Source organism: Protopterus annectens, chromosome 9.part0 (genome assembly GCF_019279795.1).
Source record: "Protopterus annectens isolate FY-2018-M chromosome 9.part0, PAN1.0, whole genome shotgun sequence".
Classification (NCBI taxonomy): domain Eukaryota; kingdom Metazoa; phylum Chordata; order Ceratodontiformes; family Protopteridae; genus Protopterus; species Protopterus annectens.
The window spans coordinates 266,878,619-266,894,540 of NC_056743.1; the positions used below are offsets into that span (position 1 = coordinate 266,878,619).

The window sequence follows — 15,922 nt, forward strand, 5'->3', positions numbered from 1 at the left end:
TCATTATTTAGTGAATTCAATCCCGACTGATTTTCCAAAAAAAAAAATCCTGAAAACCACAAATTTTAGGAGGAACAGAACAAAAATATGAAGCAAAAATCTGAACATTCTATGAAAATCTGTACAGTTGAAGGATTTCCTGCATGAGCTTTCCCCTTTGTTCATCCCCTGCTATTGGAGTTTTATGTTATTTGTTAGTGGTGTACTTGTCAACATTTTTTTGTTTACTGGGAAAGTCCGACTTGGAACAAAGCCAATTTTCAGCAGAAGCCAGGAGAGAAACACACTAGCTGTATGTCTTTGAGTTGTGGGAGGAAACCAGAGCACCCGGAGGGAAACCCACATGAATGCAGGAAGGACATACAGACTCCACACAGAAGGCACCCCAGCCAAGAATGGAACCAGAAAGCCTTTTTGTGTGAGGAGACAATGCTACCACTGCGCCGTCCCGTTATTTCTTGATTGCAGTAAGGTGCTTCCCAGAGGCGGGTGGGGGTAGAGGGTGAACTGACAGGCTCTGTGGTTAGGGCAGTCTTTAGCATATGATGTCATGATGCATTGTCCTCTGAGTGCAGGACCTTTGAAAAATGTTTTTGGACATTGATTGGTAGTGTGGATGAACCCATTCTTATGCTCCATTAAAAGTGCTTTTTCACAGACCAGCTGATACAGTATGAAATGTGTTATATTAGTAACCTCTGCAAACATAGTAATATGTAGGTTATCATTTCATCTTTTGCATTGCTGTGTGACTATCCTACAGTGCATAATGAAAATTTTCTTGAGGCTGCCAGTTGGCACAGAGGGTTAAGGCATTGAGCTGTAGTTCCTGTGGTGCAGGGCTCTATTCCCTACTGTGTCACACTGAGCAAGTCACTTATACAGACAATATGTGGGCGCAACTGGGGCTTTGGACTAGGCTATTTAATGGTCCCCTGAACTCGAAGCATAGTAACTACTTATGAACCTATTAAGGTTTGGGATTGGCATAGTGGGTAAGGTGCTTACGTCAAAGGCACATAGTACAAGATTTGATTTTTGGGAAGCTTGGTTATGCTTAAAAAGGCTGCCTAGGGTCATTAACTTAGTAATCATCCATGAGGACCTATTTTAACTTTTCTGTTTTAAACCTGTGACTCCTTCCTATTTATTTTAGTTGTAGGAAGTGGCAGTGTCTTCTAATGTCAGCAATTTATGTATGCATATTTTTTTATCTAAAGTGTAGGAAACCTTACTGTATGATAATAAAAACAGTGTTGCATACTAGCACATTGATACATTTTAACTTTGCCTAAAGAAAATAACCGAGTATTCATTTCATTAATTTAGATACAAGGATGAGAGTGATTATGCATTGAAATACATGGAGACGAGTTTTAGGGAGCAGCAAAAAGAAGAGGCAAGGAGGTAAGAGAACTGATTGTTCCTATTTTTTAAACAGCTGTAGTCACTGTAAATATATTTTAGTGTTTAGAATCTTTTTCAGTCTTGTACAAATTTCACCAAAGACGTTTCTTTCAAGATTAGCTGAATGCTTTTGTACTTTAAAGAGAATGCTAGTTTTGTAGTGATATCACGATGCCCATTAAAACATTACCAACAGGTATTAACTGGTGTACTTAAATGACTTTGTCGGCTATGTGTTATTGAACTATATGTTTTACTTGGACACAGAGTTATGGTGTTACTGTGGCAGAGAGTTCTGGCAGTTTTCATGGAATAGTTAGTACTCGTAGCCGAGTGCTGTATAGTTTTCTAGTGATGACTAGTCTTTTCTATGATGAAGGTATGAAAGGGAGTGGGCCCTAGGCCGCATCCATTCCTTTTCCAATTTATTTTACTAGTACACATTAGCTATTTAGACTGTCTTGTAACTAGACTGCCCCCTTTTTCTTTTTTCCTCAGAGGCAGTTTTGTCTGTTAATTTCTTGAAGTCTGCAAGGTGCATTTCTGAGAGGCAAATCACTGGGAATCACTACCTTTCATATGCAACCTGTTCTACCTTGGGGACTAGTACTATGTTGTGGCTTTAAGTTGATGCATTTACTGTTTGTTCAACTAGAATTCAGCATGCTGTTTTCAGAAAGTGTTGTGTGCACTCTGGTACTGTATACTAACTGTTATCTGCCAATAAGCTGTGGTCATTTACACAAATGGCACTGGAATCTCGGTAGCCACTTTTATTAAAGTGATTCACTGTAGTCTCCAGCTCTCAAGTCCCATAGTTTCTCCTCCTCTTTTTCATATAAGAATACAGAAACATTTTCTTTCCCTCACAAAACACCTCTGAATAGTTAGCCTGTGTTTTTTTTTTCACAAACTAGAACTAATCTGCTTAGTCCCTACAAATAGTTCAGCCAGTGGACTTTGAAATTAAATTAAGCTACTAGGTCATATTTAACATGCACGTCTTCGTCTAAAACTTGAAGTACTGGATGTTTGGAAGGTCAGTCATCTTGTTTCCCTTCTGTTGCCAGCCTCATAGCACTTGATGTCCTCATGTAGTGTAAAGATGTCCTTATCCTCACTGATAACATACTCTTACTTAACACAAATAACTGTCTGTAAGAGGTGTAGATGTTTAACTTATCTGGAGGCATCTCCCTCACCTAAAACCCTACACGGTGAGCATTATGCACTCACACACACACACACCCACACCCACCCTTACCCTCACCTTCACTCACATTCTCAACAAAAACGCATAAAAATATCTTACCTTGAGGTCATTAAAGCTTCTATAAGAAAGAAGGGGAGTAAACCTTAATAAGGAAGTCCTGATATTCAGAAGGGGATAAACCAAAGTTCTTAGGTTACTAATATCTTCTGCCCAGTGGCAGTGGTACATATTGAGTGGTTAAGAAATTGTTTGACACAAAGTGTTATATTTTTATAGTGGTATTAGGATTGCCTAAAAGAGGTTGCTATATACAACATCTCTTAAATGCATTGGTTTTATATAATAAAGAATAAAAATCTTGAATAAGTTATTCTAAATAAGATAGTAACCGTGAAATGCTTTGACTTTTTTCAGTAAAAGGACTTGATTTAAATAAACAGCTTAAATCTTGAGACCTTGTATTTATTGGAATCCTGTTCTTAAGGACTAGAATTAGTGGAAAAAAAAATAATCATGGATGAAAAGTAAAAAAATGGAGATTTGGTAGCTTTAAACCATCTTTAATTTTATGGTCCAGTTAAACTGATATTCACAGATGTTCTTAGTGTTTCACTGTTGCAGTCCTCACGGGTTATCCTGCCAGGGGTAGCCCTCAGTCAGCCCTAATACCAGAGGCTTAGTATTTCTGCGGCAGTTGCTGTCGCTCCAGGACTGACATCAGGTTGTCAGTGGTATAAAAACAGGCAGTTGACGCCATAACAGCAGTCTTTCTTGCTGAGGGAGCCCAAAACAGAAGCAGTTCGCATGAGTGCCGGTCGGCCGCTACCTGAGTTTTCATTTCCAAAATTGAAGTTGAAGTTTTCTAAAGCTAAGTGCCCCATTGGGGATCCTTTTTTCTTGCTCTAACCGATGTCAGAAAAAGTTAACAATTGTTTCGCCTGTGGAAAGCAAATACCACACCTAGATTTCCATTCTTACTGCGTCACCTGTTTAGGCCCAGACCGCAATGTCCCTCGCTGCCAGTTTTGTGCGTTGTTCAACACCCGAACTATATGTCATCAGGCCCTTATCTTAGCTAAATACTTTCACTCTCGAGATCCGTATTTTGAAATGGCTTCGGTAAGCCATCCGACTACCAATCTTCCGAAAAAAATATAAGGATAAAGAGAGAGACAGACTGCACAAATCCAAAACTGCCGATGATGCTTCCATTAAGCTAGTCGCTATTTCGCCTGTACTAAAAGTGAGGTGCTTTCGCAGCCCCTGATGCTCGCTTCGATGGATTTGCAGGCCGCTACCAAGACCTGTTTGTGGAGTCCGGTATGCCGCAAGACTCTTCTTTGACTACAGAAACTGCGGATGTCTCTACCTTGGATGAGTCCAGAGCCACTGTGCAGGCACCAGCTTCTGAGGAAGTTCTTTGCACTACTGATATTCAACACAAATCGACGGCTTTCTTCGCGTCTTCAGTTCTTTCTAAAACTACTGAGTTTCTAAGGTCCAGAGTGCAAACTATGCCTAAAGAACAGATGACCCAGCCTCAAGCGCCTGCTTCCATGCCTCAGTCTCAGATGCTTAAAATGGCGGAAGACCTTATGCTGATTAGGGGAAGCCAGCCTACCCCTGCTAAAAGGAAGAGAGACTTGTCCCCAGCTTTATCTGACCAAGAGTCAGACGATTCTGAGGTTTCTGATTATGAAGAAATGCTCTTATCTGCTTAGGAGAATTCAGATGCAGAGGAATCCATTCCTTCTGCCTCTCCTCCAGAGGATTTTTCTTTTGGTGAAACCCTATATACCTTGAGAGAGCATTTCCACTGAGAATGCCAGGATTATCCTCGGTCCAAAAAGAGACTCAGGGTAGTTTTAGATTTACCACAGCACAAACCCGTAGCTATTCCTTCTGTTCTGGATGTTGTGGATGTTGTTTTTATGGAATCCAGTCTAACTCCTGATACTCTACCTCCTGCTCTCAGGAAACCTGACCAGTACTAGAGAGTCCCTGACTTGCACAAATTTCTTTTCAAAAATCCTACTGCTGACCCAGAGTTCATTTCCCAAGGACCTAAGGGAATAAAAGCAACCACAGCTAAGTATCCCACCCCCACAGACAGGGATTCCCGAGCTTTAGACAGATGGGGTAAAAAAAAGTGTACACCTCTGCAGCTCTTGCCATTAGAGCATTAAATTGTCAGTTCCCAATGCCTAAATACCAGCAACATATGATGGAACTCATTAAACAAAAACTGTCTACCTTCGCTGACTGCAGAAAATAAAGAATTACAGGAGCTTATGCATTCTACAAGCCAAGTTAGTAAGCATACCCTGCAATGTGGGTTTGATGCCCTAGAAGCATCCTGCAGGGCAGCAGTCACAAGTTCTGTACTTAAAAGACATGCTTGGCTTAAGGAACAGACCTTACCAGACCATGTCAAATCAAAATTATTGGACGCACCACTGAACAAAGACAATCTGTTTGGCACCAAAGCAGAAGAGGTTCTAAAAAAGATGGAAGAAAAAGCTAAGTCTATGCAGACAGTTAAAGATTTTTTGCAAGTCCAGTCTCCAAGATTCAGTAGGCATTGCACCTTAAAACATTGGCCTTTTCCAGCCCCCTTAAGGCCATCTCAGACTAGACGTAGGGGAAACATACCCCCCCCAGACAGTCTCCGGGTTTGCAGAGCTCTAAGCAATGGAGTACCTCCACTTATAAAACAGGGAGTGCTAAGCCACCCCCTTATGGAAAGAATTCACAATGACTTTTCAACTCCACCTCTTACCTCTGCCCAGCTGCTTGTGCCCCTAGGAGGAAAACTTGCCTCCCATGCAAAAAACTGGGCCTCCATCAATAACGATCGATGGGTCCTCAACATAGTGTCCCAGGGATACACATTGTATTTCCACTCACTGCCAACCCTAAAAGTGTTCCCAGATCTTCCTCCAAACCAATGGGCAGTGGCACAAAACCAAGTTCATTCCCTGCTCTCCATGAGGGCAATTCAGCCTGTTCCTGCAGACCAGATAGGCCAAGGTTTCTATTCCAGACTTTTCCTGGAACCCAGAAAAGAGGGCACTTGGCGCCCAATCCTAGATCCATCCATTCTAAACACCTTCCTGGTGGTACCAAAATTCAAAATGCTCACCCTCCAGCAAGCGTCTTCCTGTGCTATCCAAAGATACCTGGTTAGCCACTCTAGACCTAAAAGAGGCCTATCAGAGACTCTTGCAGGATATATCTGTTTCAGGGCAGGATCTATGCATTATCAGTTCTCTGCACTTCCCTTTGGCTTATCCACTGCCCCCAGAGTTTTCACCAAATGTCTGGCTCCAGCCATTGCTTTTTGCAGACAAAAAATATTCAAATTTTCCCCACTTGGACTACTGCCGGATTCAGGCAGACAGGAAAAACTTACAGCACCTGACATTTGTAAAAGATCTACTGACCTCACTGGGGTACACTACAAACGAAAAGTAATCCAAACTAGTCCCCAGTTAGAAAATTGTATTCCTGGGAGCAAGCCTGGACACAGCATCCCAGATGGCATTCCTTACTCCAGAAAAACAAGCCTATCTTGACAGGCTACTTCTCTCAACTGGCCACCAGAACCCAGTTATCCGCAAGGAAAATCCTGCAAGCTCTAGGGTTCATGGTCTCCTGCATTCTACTAATTCCATATGCCAGACTGCATATGAGGAAACATCAGTGGTACTTAAAAAGCCTTTGGTGTCAACATTCTCAGGACATGGAAACTATTATACCTATGATACCGTGTCTAAGGAAAGAGTTCCTTTGGTGGGCAGCAGCATGCAACCACAACAAGAGGCTTCCCTTTTCACAACCCCAAGTTGCCCAGACCCTAACCACAGATGCATCAGACTATGCCTGGGGTGCACAACTGGATGACGGGTACATTCAGGGCCACTGGAGCCCAAATCAAATTCATCTGCACATCAAGCAAAAAGAGATGCTAGCTGTTCAGCACGCTCTGACAGCTTTCAGACCCCTACTCTCTCCGGGGCCTCTACTAATCAAAACAGACAACACCACAGTGATGTGATACATTAACAAGCAGGGAGGAACCCACTCTTACCCACTATGCAGGATAGCCATGACCCTTTGGCACACTGCTTTAGCCATGCAGATTCACCTGCTAGCACATTTCCTGCTAGGCAACCAAAACTCTCTGGCAGGCAACTTAAACAGCAATATCCTAGACCCACATGAGGGGCAATTAAACTACAGCACCTTCAGCCTTGTAACCCAGATATGGGGTACCCTGACGGTAGACCTATTTGCCTCCTACAACCACCACTAGCTCAACAAATTCTGCACCAGGAAACTTCACAGCAAGGCCTGTAATGTGGATGCCCTATCTTTCCAGTAGGTAAACCTCTCAATCTATGCATTTCCCCCCCTACCTCTTATTTCAAGGGTGTTACTCAAAATAGGGGAGGAAAGACCAAGGGCAATCCCGATTGCCTCAGACTGGCCACGCCAACACTGGTACCTGCTATTGCGCAGCCTGTCACCGTTACCTCCATGGTACCTCCCTCAGATTCCAACAATCCTGACACAGCAAAAGGGAGAGTTCTGACATCCACAATTGCAGACCCTGAACCTGGCAGCCTGTCTTATTTCTTGATGTATCCTCCAGTGGCCAGCCTAAGTAAGCAAGTCCTGGACATTATACTTGAAGCCAGATGACCCAGTACTAGAAAGTCCTGTGCTGACAACTGGAAAAGGTATTGCTCCTGGATCCAGGATAAAGGAGCTGAACCAGCACAGCCCTCCTTACTTCTCATCCTGGATTACCTAGCAGACCTGCTTCACAGGGGCCTATCCTTCTCTTCTGTTAAAATCCATGCCTCTGCCATCTCTGCTCATTACAGCACAGAGCCACCTCTATTTTCACACCCCCTCATGAAGCAGTTCCTTAGAGGGGCTAACAACTTAAAACCACCCAGAAGAGCCCCTACCCCTGCTTGGGACCTTAACTTTGCATTGGAAAAGCTCACGCTCCCCCCCCCCCCTCCTTGAGCCTACAGCTTCAGCAGAGTTAAAATTCCTCTTTTGGAAAGCAGCCTTGCTTCTGGCCATCACTTCAGCTAGAATAGTGTCTGAGCTACAAGCTCTCACGGCTGTGGAACCCTTCATCATTTTCCATGCTGACAGGGTCTCCCTCAGGACTAACCCTACTTTCATGCCTAAAGTAGTCCCCAGTGTGGCTCTCAACCAATCTATTCATTTACCCATCTTTTTCCCTACTCCTCAAAATAAGGGGGAAAGGATCCTGCACTCTTTAGGTGTGCACAGACAGCTCAAATCCTACCTGGATAGGGCTAAGCCCTTCAGGAAGTCTGACCAGTTACTGATCAGCTTTGCAGCAAGGGCAGAGGGCAAGGCCATATCAAAACAAACCATTTCCAAATGGATAGCACACTGTATCCATTTCTGTTACAAACACCACAAGAAACCACACCCACAGGGGTCAGACACATTCCACTAGGGCAACTTCCACCTCTGCAGCTTTTCTCATAGGGGTCCCTACCAGGGACATCCTGGAGGTTGCAACATGGGAGTTCTGTTCACACCTTCACCAAGCATTACCACCTGCCTATCTTTTCCAAATCCAGGGCAGGACATTCAAGACAGACCCAACTCTTCTTGACTGCCTCCACCTGTTTCTTTTGCTATGGGAATCAACCCAAGTGTGATGACTGCAACAGTGAAACACGACGAACATAGTACAGTTGTGTACACTTACCATAAATGTAGATGTTCGAGTGTATTCACTGTTGCAGTCCTGGTTTGCCACCCTCCTTGGCTCTCTCTCTCTCTCTCTCTCTCTCTTCCTTACTCCTTGCAGTGCTATTTGGTATTTACTTTCTACTGGTGGTGTTATCCCACCATAACCTAGCTCCCTATTTGGGGGCTCCTGCTTGTTTTTTTACCACGGACAACCTGACGTCAGTCCTGGAGTGACAGCATCCAAGGCAGAAATACTAAGCCTCTGGTATTCGGGCCGACTGAGGGCTACCCCTGGCAGGATAACCCAAGTGGGATGACTGCAACAGTGAATACACTCAAACATCTACATTTATGGTAATTGTACACAGTTGTACTTTCTGTCATTTCAAAGTAAATGTTTTAAAAGTTATTAACTGTCTGAGATATGTGAAGCTGTATTGTTGCAAAATTAAGAGTCCGGAAAAACACTAATTTTAATTGTCAAGGATTTCACTAAGTAAAACATCAGTTTAGACCACAATGACAGATGCTTTTACTTGGTTTAATTTCTCCAAGTCTTTGGGTTTCTAATGCCACAACGAGAATGGACCCTATTCCCAAGTCAAAATATGATTAAAGTTCATGAAATTAGTGTTTCTTCTTTGATGCAAGATAAAAGTGATCTGTGCAGCACCCACATTGTGCTTTGAATTGATTTCTGCAATTCATTTGGAGTTACATGTATCGTTTGCATATCTAAAGACTGTAAATTCTTTTTTTATGAGACCCCTTGCTCCTCCTAATATAGGAACTGTCTGCCTTCTTCCACATTGCCCTTGTTTCTACCTGCAAATCCTGGTATTTTATGACTATGTGTGTGTCTCTGTACGTAAGACACTGTAATCACTGGGTGTAGCAATTTCAGTGATCAACGCTACTTTTGTCTTCTTTTTATGGACTAGACCATTGTGAGACAGGTTAGTTTTTGTCCTACTTGATGATGTGTTGTTGCGATAGTAATCCTGCTCAGTATGAGAGGAACTGCAGGTTCAGACATTTGGTGCATGTGCTTGGCTGAGGAGCCAGTGGTGTGAAGCTACCATCTGTGGGATTGACTGAACACCTCTAAGTCAGAATCCCACCTAAAAGTAGTGATATCACAGCACAGTTAATCTCTCTTTGGCCAGGGTTTTGCTGCCCGTCACTGGGTCACCTCTCTCCAGCAGTGCATTCATGAGGCGAGTTCTGGTTCCCCTTGGACGTGTGATGCACTGCTGGAGAGAGGTGGCCCCCTTCCGTCTGTGCTCTGACCCAGTGACTTGCAGCACTCCTCGACGAGCTTGGGGCCGGCTATCCCTGGCCAACCAGAGATCCACGGCACTGTGGTATCTTTACGTTTAGGTGGGATTCTGACTTAGAGGCATTCAGTCATAATCCCACAGATCGTAGCTTTGCACCATTAGCTCCTCAGCCAAGCACATACACCAAATGTCTGAACTCGCAGTTCCTCTCTTACTGAGCAGGATTACTATCACAACAACACATCTTCAGTAAGGTAAAACTATCCTGTCTCACAATGGTCTAACCCCAGCTCATGTTCCCTATTAGTGGGTGAACAAACCAGTGTTTGTTGAATTCTACTTCACAATGATGGGAAGAGCCCAACATTGAAGGACATACGTAGAAAATAAAAACAAGAATGCTTTTGCTTTAGAAATAGCTCATCCCTCAAGAAAACAGGTTTGTATGGTCCCAGAGGGAACACTGCCTTAACATTTAACAGAATCGGCATGTTTTCATGCCTCTCCTGTAAGGCATGTAAACATATCTCAAGCAATAATTCCTTTGTGCATCGTGTATCTGGCAGATCATACACACCCCATCTGTGTGCAGAGCGCATAAGTTAGAATGTAGTCTGTATTGCAACTTGCCAAGTATGTTGTAGTTTTTATGTTGGAAAGACTAATAGACTTTTTATGGAGTGAATTTTGCAGCATATGAGTGATATCAGACATGGTGATGTGAAGAATGTGCTCGCCAAGCATTTACTATCTAGTGATGGCTGCGGTTTTAGTTTTATGGTATTACAGATTGTTGAGACCATAAGAGCTGGGGATTTCATTATTAAATCAGAGGTAGCAGAGATGAATTGGATTGCTACCTTACTGGAGGACAAAGCTTCAGGACTGAATGGGAATGTTCCGCTTAGACTTGCCCAAAAGGGGCGTAGACTCTCTTGTTTGATTTTATTGGTCAGTGTTTTGTTAAATGTGAAATAGTTATAGATCTGATAGTGTTTAATAAGCGAAAGTGCTTCTCTCGGTATTTATTAAAGTTTGTTTTTAGCTGTGCTAGTCTGACTTTTTTTTTTTTTTTTGCTATTTACTATGTTCAGTACTGACATTTAGTTGCCATTGGTGTATTGTTTTTTTCTTCTCATTCTGTATAACGCTTTGTGGCTCATATTTCCAATGCCAATAGGCCACTTCAGTATTGTAAATGTTTGCATAATGCCCATTGCTACAGTTTTGCCACATTATTATGCCTTTCGGTATACAGGCCCTCTACCGTTAGTGTATCACACCCAGGAACATGATATACAACTGTTTCCAGTTTTGTTTTACAGAACCTGCATTTGTCTGTTTCTCCCACATGTTCAGTGGACTGTGTAAACTAACATATACTTGGTCCACTATACTGGGCCACTAATATTAACCTTTCATCTTTTGTTTTAAATTTGCCTCTCCTTAGCCATTCCTGTATCAGATCCTAAACACCTCTGGGTTGTTCCAGGAGTTTTCTGTACTTGCAACTGTATTTATACCTTTTCCCCATTTCTTGCCTTCTATTTTGATCCTTCTCCTTATATTCTTTCTTTTGTTTTTTGTTTTTTTTTTGTCACAATGTGTTGCTGCCTGAGTTTTGTCTACTTCTGGTTTGGTTTCCATTCCTGCTCTACACTGAAATGCTTCTGCTAAACTAAGCAGGGAAGCCATCTGGGATTTGTTCTCTTCATGATGTCCTTCAAGGATGCATCTGCAGTCCTAACATATGGGTTGTCCTGCCTCAGGCAGCCCTTCGGTCGGCCGGATTCCAAAGTCTGGGTCTGGCCTCGGCTGATGTCGCACTTCACCCGACGTCATAGCTGCTGTCAATTGGGTATAAAGGCATCAGCCGACACCATTTTCCTCAGTCTTTCTTGCCGCGTGGTGCCCGAAGCAGAAGCTGTTCGCAAGTGCCGGTCGGTCAGAACCAGAGATTACTACTACCGAAGACTTCTAAAAAGCTAAGTACCCCGTTGGGGACTCTTTCTTGCCTCAGCCGATGTCAGAAAAAGTAAATAACTGTTTAACTTGTGGGAAACAAATACCTCATAAGGATTTCCACTCTTACTGCCTTCCTTGCTTAGGCCCAGGCCACGACGTAGCAGCTTGTCTAGCCTGTGCTTCCTTCAACCGACGAACACTTAGACGTCGGTCGGAGTTTGCAGAGGAGTTTTTCGGCCCCGCTTTTGCTTACAACATGCCGTCGGAGACTCCGACTTCACAATTAGCTAAAAAGCGTAAGGAAAAGGACCGACACTCGCGGTCCGTGGTTTCGGCCGAAACCACGGTTAAGCCAACCGCGAGTGTCTCGGTTTCGGCTGAAACCGAGCCAACGGTTCTTCCTTCGGCCGAAAGCTTGCCTCCTACAACCGAGGCCTCACTCAGCATGGCTGAATCTGCTACTGAAATTCCACCTGCTGTTGCAGGTTCTCAGGATTTATCAGATACCATTCCTTTAGACATATCTACCCCTGCACGTGGAGCTGCTAGGCCCCCTGCATCTATGTCTATCAAGGCTTTTTCTAGGGCTAAAGCAGCTAAATCTTCTAAGGCCTTGCCTGCTAAAACCCCCTCACCCAGGCCTACCTCTAGTTCCCAAATGCTCAGCCTGGCAGAGGATCTCATTTCTTTGATCAGGGGATTCCAACCTCACCCTGACAGGGCCTCTCATCCACCTCCAGAAAAGAGGCCTAGAGCAGAGCCCCCTGAGCCAGTTTCAACAGATTATTCCTCGGATGATTCAGAAAACTCAAATCCTCCAGAAGGCCCTTATTCTCCATATGAGGACTCTGATGCAGAAGACTCCATTCCTTCTGCCTCTCCTCCTGAGGAATTTTCTTTTGGGGAAACCTTGCATGCTATGAGAGAGCAATTTCAATGGCAGGGCCAGGATTTTTCAGATTCAAGGAAAAGGCTAAGGACCTTTTTACATTTACCACAGCATAGGCCTTTAGCCATTCCTCCAGTACTAACAGTTGTGGATGATGCATTTAATGATGCTTGTACTGCCCCTGACTCTCTTCCCCCGGCCCCTGCTAAGCCCGACAGATACTGCAGGGTCCCGGACACTCACTATCACTTGTATAAGGCTCCTATTGCAGATCCTGAAACTATTTCACAGGGCCCCAAAGCTGTAGCAGCTGTCTCTGCCAAAAAACCCCTCCCCTCTGAAAGAGAATCTAGAGCTTTAGAGAGATGGGGTAAAAACGTTTATACTTCTGCTACTCTTTCGGCTAGGGCCTTAAACTGTCAATTCCACATGATTCAGTATCAGGAATTTTTGTTAGATCAGCTAAATAAAAAACTGTCCTCTCCTGAACCTATAGACCGTAAGTCCCTTCAGGATTTGGTACATAACACTCAGCAGGTCAGTAATCATTCCTTAAAATGCGGCTATGATGCACTGGAGGCTTCCTTTAGGTCAGCTATGACTGGTACAGTGATCAGAAGGCATGCATGGTTAAAAGAGCAATCCTTACCAGACCATGTAAAGTCTAAGCTCCTAGATGCTCCCATGGAGAAACAAAGTTTGTTTGGCTCCCCTGCACAGCAAGTGTTAAAGAAGGTGGAAGAAAAAGCAAAATCTGTCCAAACAGTCAAGGATTTCTTACAGGTCCAGCCTCCGAGGTTTAGTAGAAATTGGCCTTCGAAGAATTGGTCCTTTCCAGACACCTCCAGAGCACAGAGAGGCAGAAATAGGCGCCCAAGAGGCAGAGGTCAATCCAGAGGTGCCTACAGGGGACGTCAATGGCAGCCTAACAACCAGAGAAGTACTGCCACAGATCCAGCTACTACCACTTCCACAGGACAGTCACAGTGACTTGGCTCTGATACCGCCTACCAGGGAACAACTGGAAGCACCCTTAGGCGGAAAGCTAGCCTTATTTTCAGTAAACTGGCATTACATTACAGAAGACAAATGGATTTTACAGACAATAGACAAAGGCTACAGGTTTCACTTCCATACTCTACCAAGAAAGAGAGGAATGCCAAACCTACCACCAAACCAAAAAACAAACGCTCTAGGACAAATCAACCACTTACTAAGGATGAGAGCTATAGAAAAGGTACCATCTATGGAACAAGGACAAGGATTTTACTCCAGACTTTTCCTGGTACCAAGAAAAGAAAACCAATGGAGACCTATTCTCGACCTGTCCGCTCTGAACACATATCTCATTGTTCCAAAATTCAAAATGCTGACCCTACAGCAACTTCTTCCCATGCTGGGCAAGGAGTCTTGACTGGTGACTCTAGATCTCAAGGAGGCATACCTGCACGTCCCTATACGACCAGATTGCAGAAGATACCTCAGATTTCTTGCAGGATCAGAGCATTATCAATTTTCAGCATTGCCCTTTGGCTTATCTACTGCACCCAGAGTATTCACGAAATGCCTGGCATCAGTAATTGCTCATTGCAGGCTTCAGGGAATTAAATTTATCCATACCTGGACGACTGCCTGATACAAGCGGACAACAAGATCAAATTAAGAGAAGATTTGGAAAAGGTTATTCTCCTACTGCAAGCCCTGGGATACACAGTCAACATAAAAAAGTCAAGGCTGGTACCATCCCAAAGGATAACTTTCTTGGGTGCAGAACTGGACACATCAAATCAAATGGCATTTCTCACAGCAGAAAAGCAAAAGCAACTACCACTCTATTTCATGGCATTAACAACGCAGAACCAGCTTACAGCAAGGAAAGTCCTGCAAGCCCTGGGTTACATGGCATCCTGTATAATTTTGATTCCACATGCCAGACTACATATGAGGAAGTTGCAATGGTACCTATGGAATTTATGGTCTCAGCACAAGCACAGCCTAGAAACCCAAATTCCAATAATTCCATGCCTGAAGCAAGAATTCCTGTGGTGGGCTCAGGCCTGTCAGTTGAACAGAGGACTGCCTTTCCGCAGCCCTCACCCAAGCCAGACTATCACCACGGACGCCTCAGACCTCGGTTGGGGGGCACACATGGCGGACAAGTGTATACAAGGCCTATGGACACAAGACCAGCTGAACCTACACATAAATCAAAAAGAGATGCTGGCAGTGAAACAGGCAATTCAGACATTCAGACCGTTTCTACAACAGGGTCATTTGCTGATAAGGACGGACAACACCACAGTCATGTGGTATATCAACAAACAGGGAGGCACACACTCATATCCTCTATGCCGGATGGCAATGGACCTGTGGAATGTGGCCCTGAACCTCAACATTCAGCTCCAGGCCATATTTGTGCCAGGAAAAGAAAATATACTAGCAGACACCTTAAGCAGAACTACCACGGATGCCCACGAATGGATGCTGCATCCAGACATCTTCAAATCCATTACAAAGAAATGGGGGCTACCAGAAATAGACCTGTTCGCATCCCCACACAACCACCAATTGAGAAAATTCTGCACAAGGACATACCACCCACTTGCTTGGAAGGTGGACTCCCTATCCTTCAGTTGGGAAAACCTGACAGCATATGCATTCCCACCTCTTCCTTTGATGCACAAAGTGCTACTGAAGATCAAAGAAGATCACCCGAGGATCATCCTGATAGCTCCAGACTGGCCGAGGCAGCATTGGTACCCGCTACTGAGGTGTATGTCTCGGGCACACGCATGGCCTCTACCTCTAGTTCCTTTACTGCTAACACAGAACAACTTCAAGATCCTACATCCAAACTTGAAAACACTGCAGCTAGCTGCTTGGAATATTACATAAAACAAAATAACCCAGATTTATCTCAGAGGGTTAAAGACATTATCCTGGAGGCTCGCAGACCCTCCACAAGGAAAACTTATTCAGCCAAATGGAAAAGATACCTCATTTGGAGTGCAGCAAAAGGAGAAAATGTATCATTAGCAAACATAGCTAACATCCTGGAATATTTGGCAGAACTTTTTCACAAGGGCCTGTCTTTCTCCTCCATTAAAATTCATGCATCAGCAATTTCAGCAGAATACAACATGGATCCTCCAGTCTTCTCTCATCCTCTACTCAGGCAGTTTCTGAGAGGAATTAAAAATGTAAAGCCTCCAAGGAAGCCACCTTTGCCTACATGGGACCTTAACTTTGTGCTAGAAAAGTTAACACTTCCCCCTTTTGAACCAGCAGCAACAACAGAATTACAGTTCTTATCTTTGAAAACTGCTTTCCTGCTTGCAATCACTTCAGCAAGAAGGGTTTCTGAATTACAGGCATTAATGGCAGTACAGCCCTTCCTCATCTTCCATCAGGATAGAGTGT

The 15,922-nt window shown here is 43.9% G+C and overlaps 1 protein-coding gene across 1 annotated transcript in view; it reads left to right on the forward strand.

Annotated features, from left to right (window-relative positions):
* Positions 1-15,922, forward strand: part of SPTY2D1 (SPT2 chromatin protein domain containing 1) — a 700,855-nt gene that overhangs the window by 559,284 nt on the left and 125,649 nt on the right. The window contains exon 5 of the mRNA XM_044082851.1: positions 1,330-1,407. Within this exon, the coding sequence (XP_043938786.1) occupies positions 1,330-1,407 (78 nt within the window). The remainder of the gene's footprint in view (positions 1-1,329; positions 1,408-15,922) is intronic.